The 20,307-nt window shown below is 40.6% G+C and overlaps 1 protein-coding gene across 5 annotated transcripts; it reads right to left on the bottom strand.

Moving 5' to 3' along the window:
* Positions 1-1,420: 1,420 nt before the first annotated feature.
* On the bottom strand, positions 1,421-20,185 carry senp7 (SUMO specific peptidase 7). 5 transcript variants are annotated; one of them, XM_034575153.1, is made up of 23 exons: positions 20,043-20,185; positions 18,707-18,795; positions 18,054-18,119; positions 17,833-17,951; positions 16,731-16,982; positions 14,462-14,586; positions 13,923-14,041; positions 12,682-13,012; positions 12,217-12,359; positions 9,401-9,541; positions 9,273-9,306; positions 8,097-8,324; positions 7,270-7,715; positions 6,868-6,995; positions 6,237-6,353; positions 6,015-6,131; positions 5,324-5,419; positions 5,028-5,236; positions 4,844-4,890; positions 4,676-4,719; positions 3,321-3,389; positions 3,079-3,229; positions 1,421-2,978 (listed from the first exon to the last, which is right to left on the bottom strand). In XM_034575153.1, exons 2-23 carry the CDS (start codon positions 18,761-18,763, stop codon positions 2,835-2,837), a joined length of 3,183 nt encoding a protein of 1,060 aa, XP_034431044.1. In that variant the 5' UTR covers positions 18,764-18,795; positions 20,043-20,185; the 3' UTR covers positions 1,421-2,834. The 5 variants fall into 5 exon arrangements, with proteins under 5 accessions (XP_034431044.1, XP_034431043.1, XP_034431045.1 ...); XM_034575152.1 differs by having other exon boundaries at positions 13,923-14,047; positions 17,833-17,948; XM_034575154.1 differs by having other exon boundaries at positions 17,833-17,948.
* Positions 20,186-20,307: the final 122 nt, after the last annotated feature.

Raw genomic sequence — 20,307 nt, 5'->3', positions numbered from 1 at the left:
TGTAAAACAATCACTAATTCCACTGCAGTATAAAAGAAACAAAGCGCTGATCTGGCAGCTGCAGACAAGTTCGAGAACTTTTTTTAATAATCTGGCTCGCAGCTGTTCTCAAGAAGTCCCAAACACAGATCTCTGCCATCCCAGAAATATACACAGCAGTGAATGTGCGCAGGTTCAGCAGCCGAGGCGTCGGAGCTGAGAAGCTGAAATCCTCTAAGTATGTATATAAATATGACAGCAGAGTCGCAGGCTTAGACGACCTTTAACCCCAGACCTCTTCCAATAGGATTTATCCTGTTTTTAAAAAGGGAAATCAGCCTCTTCTTATCTTTAAGTCGCTGTGGTGCAAACGTGAAGAGACAGAATAGAAGGAAGAGAGTAATGAGGGTTAACAAACTTAGGGTTTAGTGTGAAAGACAATGGTGGTGGCAGCATCATCATCATCATCATCATCATCATCTCACAGACGATGAGTTTATAGTGTTGTTTTGTTCCTCAGAATCTGGCATTGACAGCAAAACATATACAAACAGTGGAAGCAGATGGCAAGTGGTTTTAAATCAGTGTTGGTCAGAGTGGAATTTTTACCTCATACTAGGGGAAAACATTTAAAAAGTCACCAAAAGCATTAAGATTCATCCTCTGAGGAACTTCTTAACTCTTTCTGAAAAACAGCACCTTTTCCAGGATTTATTGACTCTTCACTTAAAGGGATAGTTCACCCATAATTGTAATTCACTCATCATCTACTGGCCACTATCCAGATGGAGGGGCGGGTCCACTAAAGAATTTTGGTTCAGGAAATGAACAGTGTTGCAGCCAAATCCAATACAATTGAAGTAAATGGCGACCACAAACAAACAGAAAAGAACATTAAATGCCTCCATACTGCTCGTGTGGTGTCATCTAAGTGTCTGTAAGCCCCGACATTCAAATTTGACAAGAAACGGCGTCATTTACATCAGGTTTTTAGCCTAAATGTCGGCTGTGATCCACAGGCGAACAAATCAGAGGACCCTCAGGCAGAGGTCTTTCATCTGTTGAAAACCAGAGGACAGGGCTTCAGCACCCGAGGCTTTGGAACAACCTGACCTGTCACAAGGCGACGTCTTTTAAGTCCCCTCTTAACAAACATTTGATCAGAAAGCCTTTCCTGATTTTATTTCATTTTTAATTTCCCTATTTGCGTTATTTATTTTTTTTGCTGATTATTTCATGACTATAGTTATAAACTTTATCATTATCATCATTATTATTCAATCTGGGTTTTAGTGACCAATCACTGATCATCTTGTTCTGAAAACAAAGAAGGAAAATACGTCAGGGCTACGGTGAAATATTGTCCACTTGTCACTCTCCATCCGCAGTAAACTAGATGTTCAAGGTAACCACAAAAAAAACCCCACAAAATAACAGGTGATTTTTTTTCTATAACTTTTAATACAGCATCGAAACCAAACATATTTTGGAATCAGCTCCTGAACATTCATGAATAAGATCTAAAAAAAAGACAGATCAAGGACTTTGTAAAAGAAAACTAAAACATGATCGGAACTTATCTCTGTCGAGAACAGTGGAGTTGAAATGAAACTTTCAGGCCATCACAGATCTTAATTAAGCAGTGTTTACCCTTAACGGAATACTGTTACGTGCCAGTGTATGCGCACCCCTCAACTTTGTTTGACAAAATGCGATTTATCAAAGGAATTCATTCACTTATATGCTTTATGTATGAAATAAGGTAGTTTGCATGAACATAACCCACGTGTACAGAACATCTACAGTAAAGACTGTAGCTATTAGTTTTTTAGTTTACTTAAAAGCAGCCATTAACTTACACTCGTTAAGTTTGGTCAAAAAAAGGTGCCAAATCCACAACAGGATCAAAAACATTTCCAAACACTGTTTTCGATTTTTCTATATTTTTTGATTAATCAATTAGTTAATCAACGGGAAAATGATGAAAAAAACAATCAAATTTCAGCTCATTTTTTCTTCTTCCCTTCAGTTTGTGTGACAGTAACAACAATGTCTTTGGATTTAGGGCTCAACAGGTAAGATGATTACATTAACTTGGGCTTTAGTAAAGTGTGATCACTGGAATTTTGACAACATCACTGAAGAAAACACAGTAGTAATCAGATTCATTGATGGTGAAATTCATCATTAGCTGCACACTGGTAAAATTGTGTCAGTTGTGTTAATATATAAATTTCTTGCTTTGGGGTATTTCTGTAAGTTCAGCTGATACCATGAGGCTCACTGTGATTTCAGGGCCTTTGATGGATTGTAACACAGATTGTAACACAGAGTGGGACACACTCAGACACACAGAAGACAAGATGAGTGAATGCTCAGTTGTCCTGTCTGAGACTAAGTGAGGCACAGAGTGAGCGGAAGAGTTCAACAAAGGGAAAGTGATGCGAGTGTTGGGTCAGATTCCAGTCCCTGAGGCTTCAGTGGGGAAAACATTTGAATTGAAACGTATAATATACCATGGCTGCGTTTAAGATGACAAATTAGAAAATTCTGATGACAAACTAGAAAATATAGAAAATCTGTTACAAATAATGCCTTTTATAAAATATCTTGCAGCATAAAAACAATCAATAAAAGGTCTCGAGGTGTACAAACATTTGCATTTCTGGATATGACCGACTTTGTATTTCAGGTTGTATGGACAGCTACGTGTTTATTTTGAATTTACTGCTGCCTTCATATTCAGTCACAGGAGCCACAGAGAGTCAAAGGCTTCCAAGTGTTGTTCAAGTTAATGTGTCTAACAACAAGAACTAACCTAAAAGGAATATCTCCAGTTCACGCTGAAATGTCCGTCACTCATGCCCGTCACTGTCCAGATTCTGCCATCTGTAAAGGTTAAGTACCAGGTCTCTGATTTCGTCTCGTTTCCGCCGCACCTGCTGTCGTGGGAACCATCTCTCTAGGCGTAGGGGGAGATCGAAGTGAACCACGGGGTCCTACGAGCAGAAGAAGTTTCTCACTGTCAACACGTCTTGAAATAACTTAGAATTCTATGTCAGACTATGTGAGCCCCAGAAAACACAGACGACTCTTTACCTTCAAGAAACTCTCGACGTATTGCAGCAGGTAAAGGCCACAGTCGCTGCTGTTGTCTTGACGGGGAACTTGACAGTGTGAACCTTTCATCTGATCAGGGCTAAATTCCCTCGTTGAGCCACGACGGACCTCCCACTCTGACTGCAAGTACCTGAGAGACATGTATATCATCTTAAAACACACAAGTACAACAAACACACCAACACAGCTATAGACAGGCGGATATAAGCTGTCACACTTACTCCCGTAAGAGTTTGAAGACTCGCTCGTGAAGAGAAGGTTTGAGGGAATCCATGATGAGGATGCACGGCCTGCAGAGAGGAAAATCTGTCATTTAATGCTTTGCTCCACATTCATGTGTTATTGAGGGCTATTTTTCCACATCTACAGGTTAGTGTGGATACAACTAGAAGCCAACAACATTGAAAAGGGGCTAAAACAGTTCTGTGATATACACATAACACTAAAGAGCTCAAAAAGAGAGAGAGAGACAAATTGTCTCAACAAGAGACCACAATCCTCTTCTTTAGCTGTATGCTAAGTTTAATAATAATAATACATTTTTGTATCGGTTTAACACAAGGTGCAATTTACCAATGATAAATATCAAGTATCAAATTCAATCTGAGGGGTCGAGACATGATACAAAATATCACGTTTTATCTTTAATTCGTTATGTAAAACTAGAATGGCACTCAGTAGAGCACATGCCTCCACCAAGGTCCAAAAGTCCCCTTATGAACTAAATTTAAATTTTAAATTTTAAATCCTGATTTTTATTTGAATTTACAAAAAATTGCACACACTTATAATATCAATTCCCTAAAAATTTCGTTTTTTTCTCCATCAAGATCCATGAATCATTCTGAGAAATAAACAAAAATGCTGAAAAAAAACACAATCCTGGATCTGCCCCTTGATCCACATCTACACCAAAAAGATACGAGTTCCTCCCTGAACCATATCACACCCTTACACCACGTTTTGTGGAAATCTGTCTGGTAGTTTTTGCATAATCTTGCCTACAAACAAACAAACCAACAAATAGACAGGGCTGAAAACAAAACCTCCTTGTCGAAGGTAATTCGAATTCACCATGTCTGACCATGCTTGTACAGACGTGTGTGTTTTGTAATCAGTCCATATGGTGTGTAGGTGTCCACTGGACCTGGAGTTTTCTGCTTTAGTCTTTCTGTCATACTTTATCGAGGACTGTGACTCGTAAATATACGACGACGCTAAAAACATTGGAATATTTCCTCAAATCTTGTTCCCATGAAATATGAAGGTTTGGAGCATTTTAGTGTTGATAAATATTCCCTTTTGAGCATTGTGTTACTTCACTGTAGCCAGAATTTCTAGGTCAAATAATTCTACACAGTCTGGATAAGTCATCAAAACATGTACTCCATAGACATTTCACCAATTTTAGAGGAATCACTTTTATTGTTACTGATGATCAACTTATCTGTGCTTTCTAAAAATCATGCAAACATGAACACATAGTCCTGGAGGATTCGTGTTAAAATCAAGAACAGCTCTCAATACCAGATGGCCACAGTGGCAGTTTATAATAAAACTCTGCCAACACACTCACCTCTTGCAAACGACCCTTTTCTGGAAAGTTTTCTCTGTGCACCTCTGAAAGCAAAGACATAGTTAGACAGAGCAGATCTGGACAAACAGTTGTTAAATAAATAATTGTCTGCCAGAGAAAAAGAGAAACATTTTTATTAATTGTGAGCACAAAACGGTTATTTCTTACCACTGGACCAGGTGGTGGATCCTTGGGAAGTTGCTCTTTAGTGTTTTCTGAAACAAGAAAACAACCCCATCCTTCAGTTTCTCAATCATCAATATAATCGCAACATCGTAGAAGCAAGAAAAATATGCACAAAAAGTGACAGAAAGTGATATTTGCACAGAGAAGCTATGAATCATTTAGCCACCTGTCTCTGGTGCCACGTTGTCACTGGGGTTTTCCTGAGGTGCTGTCTCGGTGTCATTTGGACATTTCGAGCTCTGAGCCTCGTCCTGTTCCTGCAGCTTCTCTGTCTCGTCGTGGCTTTTCGTCATCTCCGAGCCTGGGCCAGGCCAGGCCTCGAATTTAGGCTCATTCAGCCCATGAAAGCAAATGACGACTAAATACCAATGAGCCCTAAGCAGACAACAGAGCAATGTGAGACGTAATGTGACATCTCAACAACAACAACAAATCTCACATCACTTCACGTGTTTAACTTACTCCTGATTGACAGGGACAAACAGGAAGTCCTTTTTGAAGATGTCCACATGGCGTGTCCACGTCTTCACCCGCTGGTGCCGCCTCTGCCTCTGACAGCTAACACAAAGATAAAGATAGGGACACCAGTTATAAACCTGTTTCACACGTCGCGACAAACACGCAAAAACACCTGAAATTCTCTGAAGTATTTAACATTGTGCACCTTTTAAGCTACAAGAGCACAAGGTATGCTAGCAGGATGCACTGGAAGTAAAACAGGGATAAAGCATTTTATGTTTCTTTGTCCTTCCAAAATATTAAGTTAAAGGGCAAATTAAACTGCTAAGATGAAATCATATAAATGTTTTTCATTATATGATAGTTGTGTTGATTCAACATTATTGAATTCTAACTACAAAGACAGAAAGCCAAAGAAATACGAAGCGGAGTCAAGTCAGGTCGAGGTGAGTCTCAGCAGCAGCGCATTCAGCTAGATTAAACCTTGAGGGGTAAACATCTGTCAGTCAGTCACTTCCTGTACTGCTTAAAGCTAAACTCTGTCAGTGCTCGATTGAGTTATAATCTCAAGGATGTGATGCCTGACGCCTGGTAGTTACTTAAGGTGATATATCAAAGCCGATCAGGTGGGAGACGGCGACAACTTTTGCCAGTGCAGACCGCGTGCACACCGAGCTTCGCCTGCACTACTTACGTGTCACTGGTGGCGCCTTCGCTGGCATTGTCCCTCCGCGTCAGCTGCTTGTAGAAGAAGCTGCTGAAGATGTGGGAGCGCTCAGCCACAGCATCGGATGCATTGTGGAGGAGGTATCTGTTTTCAAGGAACACATAAACACGATTGTTTCAAAAATGAGGTTTCACCTCCACAAATCTCACAAGGAACCGAAAGCTGTCAGTTTAAAAACGTGCTACTCACTTGAGGTAAAAATCGATGATTACATCGTTGAGGAACTGCCCGCTGTCCAAGCACTGCAGGTCTTCCATTGTAACAGTTATTCCTCCTTTTAGTGGAGGAGGAGGAAACTGGATCAACCTAAAGAGAGGAGGCAAGAAAGAAGAATGATTTAACTTCAAATTACCATAGATAACAGGTCATATCAGTAACATAACCATTAGGATAAGGATAAGTAGGAGCTGTCAATGAAAAGAGAAGATAGATTTGAATCTGACCTGCAGCAGTAAGTAGACTGTAATAGTTACAATGTTTTTACCAATATTATATGTCCAATTAGAATTAGAGAATACAGACAAATTCAGAAATGTTTCTCCATTAAGGTCTGTCTTAAATTCAAGATTTCCTAGAAACCCCTGATTACAAGAGAAATCGCTTTAAAGTTTGGAAAAATCAACTGGTATCGTACTGAAATTCTGCATCAGCAAATAACTAAAGTCGAAAACTGGTGCATTGGTTGCGGATCAATGAATCCCTAAATCTGTTTCATTCTTATTCCCAGAAGTGAATTCTAGTGGCAGAAACGTTCCTCATTTGGGAGCCGCTGGACCTTCCTGCACGAGAAGCTGCACATGAGACTACGTAGGTAACTTGCCTGCTTGGGAGACCCCGGTGTTTATATTTAATCCAGCTGGAGTCTGGTTTACAGTGGGACACGGAGTACGATCCTTTGGTACGACGATGGCACAGTGTGTATACAGGGGTGGGTCCCTCCTTTTTCTTCTGTGGGAAGAAAATTGATATCATGAGAGCAAATTACACCTTGTAACAATTTACCATTGGCAGAACACATCGTCCAGTGATTCCGCAGGGGACACAAAATGAATCAGATGGCAAGAAAAATGATCAACAGACGTGGAAAGAAGGAAAAATATTTCTGCTATGCTCATTGTTTTGCTCTATGTCTTATTCTTTCAGAACTTTTAATACTGCAAGGAAAAACACTGAGGTATACATTGCTTTTTTCCAGGGGTCAAAATGTATGTTGACCATTTACCTCAGAGGGATGTTCGTCTTCTTCTTTCTGATCCTCCTCAGGTTTGACTTCTGTCCCTGTGTCTTCCTCTGATGTCGTCTCCGGGTCCGGGGGCGTCCCTTTTTGCAGCTCAACCTCCGGACAGATCTGCAGCATGTTGTTTTCCTCTGTGTCAGAGTGTGAACTGTATGCGTTGGGTTCAGGGTCGGGGCTCTCGAGGCCCAGCAGACACAGCAGGTGTGAGTCAAGTCCAATTTTTCTGATCAATTCAATGCTATCATCAAGACAAAGAACAGGATTCTGGATCTCATCCCAACCCCTGAATCTGTCTGAGCCGAGGGATCCCAGAGATTGTTCATGTGTCAGACTGTTCAGACAGTCGATGTCCAGGAGGGAGCGTAATAAAGCGCCCTCCATTCCTTCTAGAGGGTCTCTCAGAGTCAGCAGGATGAAGGGGCTGGCTGTGCCTATTAAAATAAAAAAGATTTACATGAGGAAAAGGTGACATATCAAACAATACTGAAAATCTTTTCAGAACTATCAGGAGAAACATGTGACATTTGTAAACTTTAACTTGCTCAGACGTGAAAGAACTAGAAACGGAAAGTAGACACTTTGGGCCCCGAAATCTTGTCCCTCCCCTAACCCTAACCCTCCCCTGTTTATAGACATTACCTTTGACTTGACTGGAATGGAAATATAAGCATTGTTTTTAACACTGTTAAGCCTGTCAATCAGTAACATACTGCTTTTCACAAAATGTAAAGGCAATTTAGAATGCAACATTTAGAAATATGTGTTTGAGGTACCGACATGTCTTCACACTTAGATCGCTCCAGCAAACTCACCAGTGTTAGTGTTTCCATCTTGTTCGACACACAGCATGCTGAGGATGTGCTGTATCTCAGCTGCAGCAGTGTCTGACACACAAAACACGAGGACAGCAGCAGGGAAAGGATTCTCGTCACCGTTAAAGTGAAGCTCACGCATCTCCATTTCCTGCTCCTCCCAGACACTGTACCTCCTCAGAGCTGTGCGCTCAAACGTTAACATCAGCTCCACCTGGTCAGTAGAGTCTGAGGAGAGGGGGAGAGCAGGTTAGCTTAGCAGCTCGCAGCTTTGGTACCAAATGATCAACACTGTTACATCTTTACATTAAGCACACTCAAAATAATGCCTCACACATACAAGAGGTGAACAACTCGCATGTTCCTCTAACCAGCAGTAAAAGTATTCCATCAACCTCTTGCCACCAAACAAAGTCAGTCCTGTTTCCTGCAGATATATGCCTCTCTCGCCTCAATAATTAAATTCATTATAATTCCTTCTCTGGGGACTATGAATGTCCCAAAGTTTGATGACAATCAATTTATGCTATTAAAAGTTGCTAGAAGAAATGTTAACAAATTGCATTAAGTTATTAGGATTTATCCTCTGGGAACCTGGAATATCTGTAGGAAACCTAACAGCAATCCATCCATGTCAACCTAGTGTTTGTGTTTGAGGTAAAGTCATTAAAATTCCTCCTTTGGGAATATGAACATCTGCACAAAACTTAATGGTAACCCATCCATTGGAGATATTCTGATGTGGACTGACCAAACAACTGACAGACATAGCAATCTGTAGAGCTGATAAATGTAGGTTAAAATAGAAATATAACTGCAAAAAAATAATTGTTGTCGAGGCCAAAGTTTTCAACATTGTTCAGTCTTGAATTGTTCTTGCACACATGGAGCACCTTAGTTCGGAGAAGGGGAGATTTCACAGGCTCAGAGGTGAAAGTGCACAAGGGCCTTGAGGGTCTAATCCATGAACCCACACACACACACACACACACTTTACTATCTGAAATAGACCACTAAGCTGGGGGAGGATGTGCAGACAGCATGAACAAAACAAGATGATACGGGTTCCTCTTGGTCTTGGGTTTATACGATCCAGATAAAAAGGTCAAAGTCAGGTCACAGCCTCTTGACAAACAGTGTGATTGTACTTGTGTGTTGAGGAAATGTCCACATTACCTTTCAGAGGGATGATGATTGTTTGGTCTGCCATCTGTGAAAGGAGAGAAAAAAAACATGTTGCAATTCATGTCCTGAAAGGATGATATGGATTCTGCAAAATGGATATATTTGTTGGGTCGGGTTACCATGATGTTGCCATTTGCTATCCCTCGGTAGCCGCCACAGTGTAGGGTGGAGAAGGCTATGCTCATGCAGGAGTGGTCGATACTGGGGATGGGATAACGTGCCACCGAAACAGGAAGCTTGTCTACAACTGCACGCAGCACCTATGATGCACAAAGACACACAAGCAGTTTGAAATGGTAAGATTACAGTTAGTTTATCACAAAGTCAGACAGACAATAACCTGGGAGTACAGCCAAGCCCCGTGGTTTGGGAGGACATTCTTCCAATGTCACTTCAGTGCTCGTACAACCACTATGTGTAGGAATTAGACATTTCTAACTCTGGTGCCATCAAGTGGCAGCACACAGAAAAACATTGCGGTTGACGTCAATGAATGCTGCTGCTGCTGTTTTTCACAAGTATCTTGCGATGAAAACATCGGACGACCAAACCCATTTAAGAATTTCTTGTTATAACCACAAAACTTCATCATTATAGCAAGAACAACTTTTCCTATCCTGAAAACATAAAAGCAGTGTTGCCACAACTACTGCAGATGTGGATATGAATGTTAGCACCAGTAAAACCAGCTGAATCAATTTTTCAGACGACATTTTCCTTTAGCAATGAAGCATTACAAGGGTTTATCATTAGTAAGAGGACTCTTTTGCAGCACTTTGTCAAATCCTCTCGAACTGAAGAGACATTTGTGGTTTTTCCAAGCAGCAGCTTCTTCTATCATCTTTTCTCCATCTGTCTGATCTTTAGTCATCAGTGTCATTTCTGAGATCCTGTTGTGCTTATGAATGTGACATACATTTGACAATAAAAACACATTGTTTTAACATGCAATTTAAAACAGAGCTTGTCCTTACAGTGTAAGAAGATACTGTGAGGATTATTTTGGGTGTCAAGATGACACAAATTTGATTGTAACTTAAACTTGCACAAATATGCCCACATAAAAACCAAAGTGGGATCATAATTTGTTTGTTTTTAGCCCTGTGTAAGTCTTAAAGAATATCAGTAGTAAAGGTTTTTTCAAAATAGGTTTACATTTTTCTAGTGGTGCACCGATGTATCGGCCGTATATCGGTAGCGGCCGATATTCGCCTCGTTTACTGCCATCGGCGTATCGGTAATAAACTTGACTTTCACCGATAACATTGGCCGATGTTCATTGGTATGTTTTCTGCAGCCTGCCAATCTGGCATCCAGATTATGGTACACTGACGCCGGGTTTACACCGGGCGCTGAAGCGCCGCGCCGCGCCGCGCAGCGCAGCGCCAAGGAAAGCCAGGTGCCTCCCATCCACCCCCCTGTTAAACCTTTGTGCGGTTCACATGGGCTGTGATGCGCCGCGCCAGCGCCCTTCACCGATGGTTTCGGTGTGCGAGCGTATCGTGCCAGGAAACAGACTGAAAAATGATTTTAAACGATATAAATGACATATTTTATATGATATAAATGATCAAATACGCATCCCATACTTTGTATTCTCCTTCTGTTGTCCTGGAGTTTTAATTTTCCCAATTTTCCCAATCACATAATTAAATGTCCCCCTCTGCCCATCCACTACAGCCACACAAGCAGTCATATAGATAAAAAGAGAGTGGGGGGGGGGGGGCTAAAGGCTTGCTTGGAGAATACGTCATTTACCCCCGACACCCGACATTGAACAGGTTACATACAACAACTAGCGGAGAATAGCGGGCTCACCGGCGCAGAGAAATGCGGGTCCGGTGTGCACATGCGCAACAGGTACTACATACAAACAGCAGAGACAATGTCGGCAGCGTCGGCTGTGTGGGATTTCTTCACTGTCTCAGAGAAAGACATGTTCAGCCGACATTTCAAGAGGGGGTAATACCACCAAGGATTTCAACATGGCATCTAAAGTTACACTTGTCACTTTTTCTGTTTTTCATATTATTCAAGTAATAAACAAATATCGGTATCGGCTATCGGCTATCGGCTAGATTGTTGTTTTAAATATCGGTATCGGCCAAGAATTTCCATATCGGTGCATCCCTACATTTTTCAAATGTTTTCTGTTTTTAAAAACAACTTTAACTAACTCAGCTTAAATATAATGAAGCTTGTGTCTACACTGGGAAGTTTATATGTTTAAATGTAATGCTCCGAACTTGGGTCAGGATGTTTAAATTTATTAATATACTGCGCTCAAAGGCCTCCGACCCCTTTCACCTGCAAACACATGTATTTTCTTAAACAGATATTTTTACAACTGAAACTGAGCTGGGGCTGAAATGTGGGGTACCAGCATAGCCATGCATCCTGTAATCAATCTTTTTTCATTCATCTTCTGGAGTTCTTGACTTACAGTAACATAGTACTAAACTAGACTAGTGATTCTGTTGAGAATAAAATGATTTTCCTTTTACAATATTCTATATATTCATTATTTATACTCTTTGTATTTACCATCTATAAGATCTTTCTCTTACGTGACTCATGTCTGGTTTAACCTTGATATCTAAGTGCCTGTTACACAGGCAAAGCATTCTCATTTGTTTCAGTCAATTAGCGAGTGGTAAACAGGATCCCCTGTGGTGAAGTAAAACCTCAGGCATCCGCATGATGTCTCAATAAACCCCTTTGTGATGTCATGTTAATCTGGGCATTAACTCAGCTCAGTTTAGAAACCTGTGCAAGGTCGTTTTTCTACTTGTGATAAAAAGGGCAGATTCTGTTTCCAACAGAATTACAACCTGCACATAAAAATCAAAACCTGTATTCTCCAGAATATTTCATGAAATGTGTTTTTGTGGACGTGGATAAACTTCTGTACAACAAAGAGACATATTCTGCCAACCTGCATGTCCTGTAAGTCACAATCATCTTGTCTGATCACAGCCTTCTGTATAACGGTGTCTTCCATAGTGACCAATGTGTGGACCGGTGGTCTGCAGTGTGGAGGAACGTTGTCGCTCTCCTCATCATCACTGGACAGCACAACTGAAACAAAAGCATGAAGAAAAGAACGAGTGTGATTTTTACTTAGAAATCAGGCTTTTAAAAAAAAGCACAGTCCCAAGCACATTTATACGCTTATTTGACACAGCACAAGGGAGGTGTAATGTGCTTTGTAGGGGAGCATGGGTGCTAGTAATCCTCCAAAAGACAATTGGGAAGTTGTAAAAAGAGGAATCACAGCCGCTAATGAGATGAAGGACCCACACGTACAAAAGAAAGTAAAAGACAAACTAACAAAAGATGTTTGTCAACATTAAAAAGTTCAGGTTTAGAAGAGGATCTAACATCACTCGTTCTGACTCACTTGGGTCAGAAGGGCTGCTTGTCTTGGTTGTGCTGTCCTGGCTGGACTCTCGATCTCTTTGGGTGTTGATGGCATCCCCAGTCTCCAAATAAGGAGTGATGATCGGGACCAGAACTTCTCTTCCATCATCCCCTCCCACAGTGAACTGTACAATGGTACGGTCCACGTTTTCAGAATCTCCCTCTTCTCCACTTTCTGCCACACAAGCTTCAGGTCGGGCCGGTACCCTGTCTCTTCCATCTTCTCCAGTCAGACGAAGCACGCTCTCACGGCGCCGTTTAGGGCTCACTGTGCTATTGTGCAGGGACCCTGAATTGTTCCTTTTTTTCTTCTGTGGGGACAGCACAGAATGGGATGTGTCGTTTTTGTTGTATATTCACCAGACAAGTCATGCAGATACAGCACAGAATAAAGAACCATTGTTTATTTTTAAGTACAAGAGATGTGAAGATTTAAAATAACATTTTTGAGAATATCTCCTTTTAATCCCCATAAAATATGTGATGTCTGTGAAATAAATGGCTTTCTGGCTTTAAAATACAGTTTTTTCAAATAGGTATTGTGTTGTAAAACAAACGTGTAGACATTGTAAGCTGCTAAAACCTTTCTGGTCTAAAGACAAAAAGAAATTCACCTTATTTGTATTGTTTTCATCAGCACTGTTTTGTTGGGACCAAATATTTTTTGATTTATATTTCTGTTCATTGCACCACTGTAGAACAGCTTTGAATTGGACAGTCGCACAGACTGTAGATAAAGGAGGACGACATGGCAGCTCCCATAAAGTGAAGCCAAAATGCCTTGATCACCACCCGGTGGCTGGCTGCAGTATAGGTCATAAAACAATTATTTTGTATCAGGTATATTTTAGCTTCATCTCTAAATAGTGGGAGGAGGAGGAGGAGACCCATCGTCCAACTTTATATACTGTGATTCTTAGTTTACTACATGTAAAACTGTTAAACATTTTGCATTAAATTTATGTTTTCAAATATTTATTTGGAGTGGACAAAAACTGCTGCCGCTTTACAACAATGTGATGGTTCTAGTTTCAGACTTGTGCAGTATTAGAGTGTTATGGAATTGAATCAAGGGCTCATTCAAAACATGCGGTTGACTGAAGATTTGGTATCATGTCTACATGACAGGGGCCTTTCTTTACTGCCTTCTGTGGGAAGAGGTTGGTTTGGATTTTATTCTTGGTGAGTTCTGAGTTTTAAAGCCTCGTCTACAGGACCCACCACACTTTGCTGAACTTCTTTTTCCGGTTCAGCCGACTTCTCCTTGATGATCTTTGGGGAAAACTCATCACAATCTCTCGTGTTCTCAGCAGGCTCCCAGCTCACCGACAACCCACAATCTACATCAGACAGAGAAACAATAATAAGCCACTCATGCTGAAATAAACATATATGTGACAACGACATAGGACATTTTCATCTCCTCGTAGTAAAAAAATGTGGCTTAATTATGAACTCTGTATATCTGGTTGTGTTTGTTTTTAACAACTTTAAAAATGCAACATTTGTTTGTTCAGTCTGGAGGCAAGGTCAAGATAGTCAATACACCTCTCCAACTGGGAGGAGCCTTCAGGGACAGTTGAGAGAACCCCATCCGCAAGGTCAGGGGAGAGTGGAAAAAGAGATCGGTGGTGATTTCCAGGGAGTTGGACCAATAATCGATTCAAGGGTAAAATCAACACCGACAGAATAACTGTGTGAAGTGGTGGTTAGCATCACATAAATAAGCAGGATTCTTAATTCTTTATGGGTTTCCTCACCTACGACTTCAGCATATTTGTAGCTTTCTCCGTTGCTCTTGCCGATTATCATCTCCTTGATATCTTTGTTTTCGTCTCGGTCCTCTTTGTAATCCATATTCTGTGACTTTCTCCTGAGTCTTGACCTGAAGAAAAATAACAACATGTTCTTATTTTGCTGCACACATTATTCTCATTTTCACAAAGCCTACATGAAGTGGTACAAAATTTAATTCCCAGGACCTTTATATACAAAGACTGTACTTAATCACAAGATATCCAAGATAAAACACAAATACAGCAACAAAAAAACAAAAGCAGAAACCTATTTGAACCAGAACCTCGAGCTGTGAAATCTTTCTGTGCGGTATTGTTCCAAATGAAATCAACTTTTCTGCCTGGAAAATCCGGAGAGCCAAGGATGCAGCTGGCCGAGCCAAACACCATTAAAATGTCATTTCTGCTTAAACGAAGAAAAAACCAGCAGACGAAATGACCCTAATAAAGAAAACCTCCTCCTGCTATTGTGGCTACTTTTGTTCATTATTCATCAACCACCTATCACACTATCCCCACTTTTGAAGTTTAGTCTGGTTCTTGAGCAAATATCAGTACAGCATCATATGTCAGACAAGAGACGGCCTGAAATTAAAACAATTTGAAATCATGTGAAACTTGCGACAACCCATGGAGACGACACAAACGAGAAGCACCATACTGTCAGCTACGCTCATCGTTCATACGAGACACAGGGAGTTATGAAGAATACACACGCGTGGCCAGCTCCACGCAAAGGGCTTCCGTTTGATGCTGGTGATCATTACAATGCACACACACCAAACACGTGTCATATGAAAACATCACTAACATCAACAAGGTGGAAGCTCGTGCAGTGTTTTTGTGAGTAAAGTTGGTTATACTATGTTCTACAGGATCAAGCTGGAGTTGTGGGTGTGTCTTGGAATCCAGCGCTCCTAAATGAAGAATGGAGCCTTTGATGACATAGAAGACTCATCAATGACGGGTCATTTTTTACCAATGTTGTGCATTAGAAGGGGTTTGCATAGCTTGTTGATCGAAGGGTTAAAGTGTGGAAGATCATTTCCTCTTCTACCCTGAACATGGTATTGCAATCATAAGGAGACTTATCCTGCGACTAACCCGCTGTAGATGAGGAAATACACAACACATTGTTCGACCATGACGTTAAGTTAGTTTTCCAGATTTGCCTCGTCACATGTGTCATGTTGACAACACACTCGACACACACTTCAGACAGAGCATCTGTTGATTACACACAGATAAACAACACTTGCATAACAGAAACTACGAAAAACAAACTATAGCGTTTTCTGATGAGCGTTTGTGTTGTTTTCATTCTCAGATGACTGAACCTCATGTTCACCAACTTTACCCACAAAAACACCTCACAAGCTTCCACCTTGTTGATGTTAGTGATGTTTTCCTATTATGTTTGGTGTGTCTGCATTGTAATGATCACCCGCGTCAAACGAAAGCACTTTGCGTGGAGCTGGCCACGCGTGTGTATTCTTCATAACTCCCTGTGTCTCCTAGGAAGAGGAGCATCAGTTTGTGAAGCCTGGTATTAAGTCTGCAGCGTTTATTCTGTGTTCGGACTATCACCAGGTAACATGGGCGTTTCCTTAAACAACATCAGGTGTTATACAGCTGGCAGAGTCAAAACTGCTTCATTCAGGCGAAGCTCGTGGAGTTATGGGATCGTTTTACCCATATGATTTATATTGTTGTCTAAACGTGAAGTTGATACGGACATATTAACACATGATAGGTTTTTGTTTGATATATATTTCAACGAGACCTTCAGTGTATCACCGCACTTCACACACAGGCGCTTTGTGAAAATGACGAATCTGCGACAGAGTTTGCAACCGACCAGCAACATCTGGAATAAAGACAACAAATCACCAGTTGCCATGATCCCCAGCTAAACTGGAACACCGGCGTAGCGGAAAAAATACAAATGTAAATAAAAATAAATTCAATGTAAAAATTCAGTGCTAGAAATTCAAAGGCTTTAAAATGTCAAAATCTGATGAGACTGATTTACTTCCATTTGTAACCACGCACTGTTCACCAAAGATTCTGCACCAAACAGCAGACAGGAAGCATCAGTGCAGTAGAGTATTAAGTTGCTAAAGAGTCACATATTTCCCTCATGGTTGGAGGAAATGAAGACATAAAAAGAGACCAAATATTGGACGACTACGAAAATGCAACTTAAACTGTTCCTTTCACAGTGTCTTCCTACCTTTGAGAGGGTGAGTTGGGCGTCTGGTTGCGTTTACAGAATATGCCATTTCTCTTGTCCTGTTTGGCCTCTCCGTGAATGGACCTCAGTTCTCTGCAGACCCCAGGATCCTCTTTACACCGATCTCTCTCCTTCCACGTACTTGACATTTGTCCTCCATTTCCTGGGGTATGACTCGGTTTTATTTTTTCCATATAAGTCTTGCCCAGATCTGTCTTTAGGACATCTGTCAGGACGAGACAGGGTTTCCTCCTGCAGGACGAAATAGAAAAACATTTATTCACAGCCATCCTAAACCAGTCTTCCCCGCAACATGGTGGCCAATCGGGGTATTCTGTCTTACCCTTGCAGGCCAGAGTTTGTGTCTTACAGCTGATCAACAGGGAGGGGTCACCTACTGTAGATAAGACGCGTGTGCAGTCATGATAAGCTTCGCCTTGAGTCAGAGAGCTTGTTTCATTTAAGAAATACAGTGTTTGCCACATAAATAAATGGCAAGGTGGGTAAAACTTGCTGTATTCCCGTCCCGGGACTGTGCAAAGCAAAAGCAGAAACTGCCTAACGAGGACTGGGTTTTTTTGACAGTCGACCGGGACAACAAAGCGACAGGATTTCTCCCCACTCTCCAATGAACATTACATTAAAGGCCTTTTATGTTATCATAACAAAACGTATGCTGTGTAGAAAATCAATACTGCATACATAAGCACAGGATGTACCAGATGATCTTAAAAGATAAAGCAATGGGGGTTTTATGTTTCCCTTTCGGAAAAAAGACAATCTTGAGGTGCCACATGTCAGAGTAAGAGCAAACTTAAGAAGATGATAAACTTCTATACTCAGTCATGTGATCTAACTGAGGGATAATTGAAGAAATTATTTTCCTGATCTTCAGGGGGAGCACCCCATCTTGTGAAAGTTTAGGAAACTGCAGTATATTACACAGGAAAAATCACTGATTGAAGTCACAGCCCCGTTTACTGTGAACAACATAACATTTTGGTTAGTTTCAGCTGATGGACAGATAAACAGGTTTTTCTGTCTGCAATCAATAGTCTAGAATAGCCTATATCTCAAAACTCTCTTGTCAGCAATCACTTACGTGGCCATTTGTAGAGTCACCATAGTTGCAGTGTTGTCATCCAACAGCCTGGATCCATTTTTATGCTCTGAATCAGGATGTCTGAGTTTACTTCCTGCAAATGCTGTCCAGGAAACCTGTTGAAAGGAAAGTAAACTATGGGAGCCTGACTAATAATAGCCACATTATTAACATAACATTTGTTAATATGATCAGACACAGGACAAAAAATGTTGCTGTACCTGTCTGTCTAACTCCCCACACTCTGATGAAAGACAGATCGTGGAAATTTTTAGTGGGCTTTCCATCTAAAATTCACAGTCTGGTTAGTTATCATGCACAAGATGTACGAAATGTATTTAATGTATTTGTCAAAATTGTTTCAATGTTCAACCAAATGTGCAAAAATTGCTATTTTTAATCTATTACGTTAACCTTAACCCATTTATCATGTTAAGCAAGCATGTGCATGAAGCTGTTTAGCCAAACTGGTATTGACACAATGCATATAGCAGCTAGAATTGAAATAATGGTCGGTTCATTTTAAATCATAAGACAAATATTTGATCAACAATTGATGCAACTTAAAGTTGCAAAAATACCAAGACCAAACCAAATTTGTAAAATACTCTATATGTGTTCAAATTGCTTGGTGCTTGTGTGTCGATAAGAACATGCATTAGTGAAAAATCATTTGTAGATCATGTTATGCACATTTGTGACAATTGTACGTCTAATTTCTCTGCATGGGGATTTATGATGGCAGCAATAAAGAAAGCAAGACCACATTATCTTAGCAAAATAAGATGCAATTTAAGCGGCACACTAAAAGCTCTCTGGTTGCCATACATGCCATAAAACTGGATATGTCAGAAAAAATGTGAGTCACAAATACCATGTTATCCTTTTCAACACTAAATGGAATACTCAAGGCTCTTCTTCGATCCATCATGGTCCACGACGTGGTATGGCACAGCAAGAACACTGCAAGAAACACAAAGAATTAAACATGTTGTCTCTGCACCAAGCCAAATGCTGTATGACAGAGTGGTACAACAGGTACAACATTTCAGTAGGTAGTTATAGGTGATAGGTGGCTCAATCAAGATATTCCAACCAACATGGATTCAGATAACATGTCAGAGGAAGACTCTATAAATCTTTTGCATTCTTTTACTATTTTTGCTTGAAAAACTACCAAACTTTATTTGGTGATGAATCAATAATCAAAATAATAGCTGATTAAGTGTCTTTCTGTCGATCATAACAAAGACTCTGACTCACATGAGATGGAAACCAGCGAGTACAGAATTGGGTGGCAACATGTAGGCTGTCTATTGAGTTTCTAGAAACAACAAACAACTGAGTTAAATTGTCAGAGTGACACTGAGTGAGACTTTGCTCGATGGTAAAAAACACAAACAGGAAATCAAACCATTGTTCAATGTAAAAACAGTATGGTGTATTAATTATTATCCAGGGGGGGGCATCTGATCTGTGCCACGTTTGTTTTGCAGCATGACAACAACATAAAATAAAGAACTTCCTTTAAGGACAACAGAAAAATGAGGAACCATTACAAGATGCTTGCAAAACCCTACAAGCAAGTACTTAGAAAGACTTTGTGCAAGTGTAATGTGCTGTTTTAAAGTTGTTGATTTGAAGTTTTTCTGTTCGCGGCATATATATATATATATATATATATGTCGCATCTGCCACCACGGTGAGATCAGACCACATGAAACTACGCTCTATGTTTGGACACCGATCAAACAATGGAAACTAGATCTAAAAGTACAAGCGCGTAGTTCACCAGGCGTTTCCTGAAGTAGCAGCAACCACATTACGTTTGTCAATGAAGCCGGTGTTTATGTTGCACTAACACACGCTACGTGTAACACTCAGATCGCCCTTTTCAAAGTGATTACTTACCCACTGTCACAACTCATCAAGTGTTTCGAAAAGTGTCCATTACAAGTGCTCGTTAAGTGGTCCCCGTTTCATTTTATTTATTTGTTTATGCGTTTATTTTTAAACTTTTCTAGGGACAATATTCAGAGAGATTCAATGCATAACAATAAGTAACAACACAACATATGTGACGAAGCACAGCAGGTAAAACCCACAAAGACAAACTGCACCAGAGGGGCTAGTTTATATCAACACCGCTAACCATGATGGTGCTACCGTATCTGTTGTGTTCGCCACAACCAATGAGAGCTAACACTCACCATATGTCGGGGCTTCGCGTTGTTTTTCCAGCCAATATCGTGAAATGCAGTCAAATCCTAACGAACGTCTTCAATAACGTCCAACGGCAGGTTTTACTGATTCAGATTTGTTCTCAACAAGCGCCTCAATATTCCTTGGCAACATCCGGTGGGCGCCGGAAATACACGAGAAAAATGACCCGGGGGTTTTGGCGGCCTTTTCGCAAACCAAACATTCCTTCTCTCACTACAAACTTCCACTGAGGCTCTAAACCCTTATTTATTA

Source organism: Hippoglossus hippoglossus, chromosome 21 (genome assembly GCF_009819705.1).
Source record: "Hippoglossus hippoglossus isolate fHipHip1 chromosome 21, fHipHip1.pri, whole genome shotgun sequence".
Taxonomy (NCBI): Eukaryota; Metazoa; Chordata; class Actinopteri; order Pleuronectiformes; family Pleuronectidae; genus Hippoglossus; species Hippoglossus hippoglossus.
The sequence above is the reverse complement of the archived record's forward strand: the minus strand, read 5'-3'. Positions and strand labels throughout refer to the sequence as shown.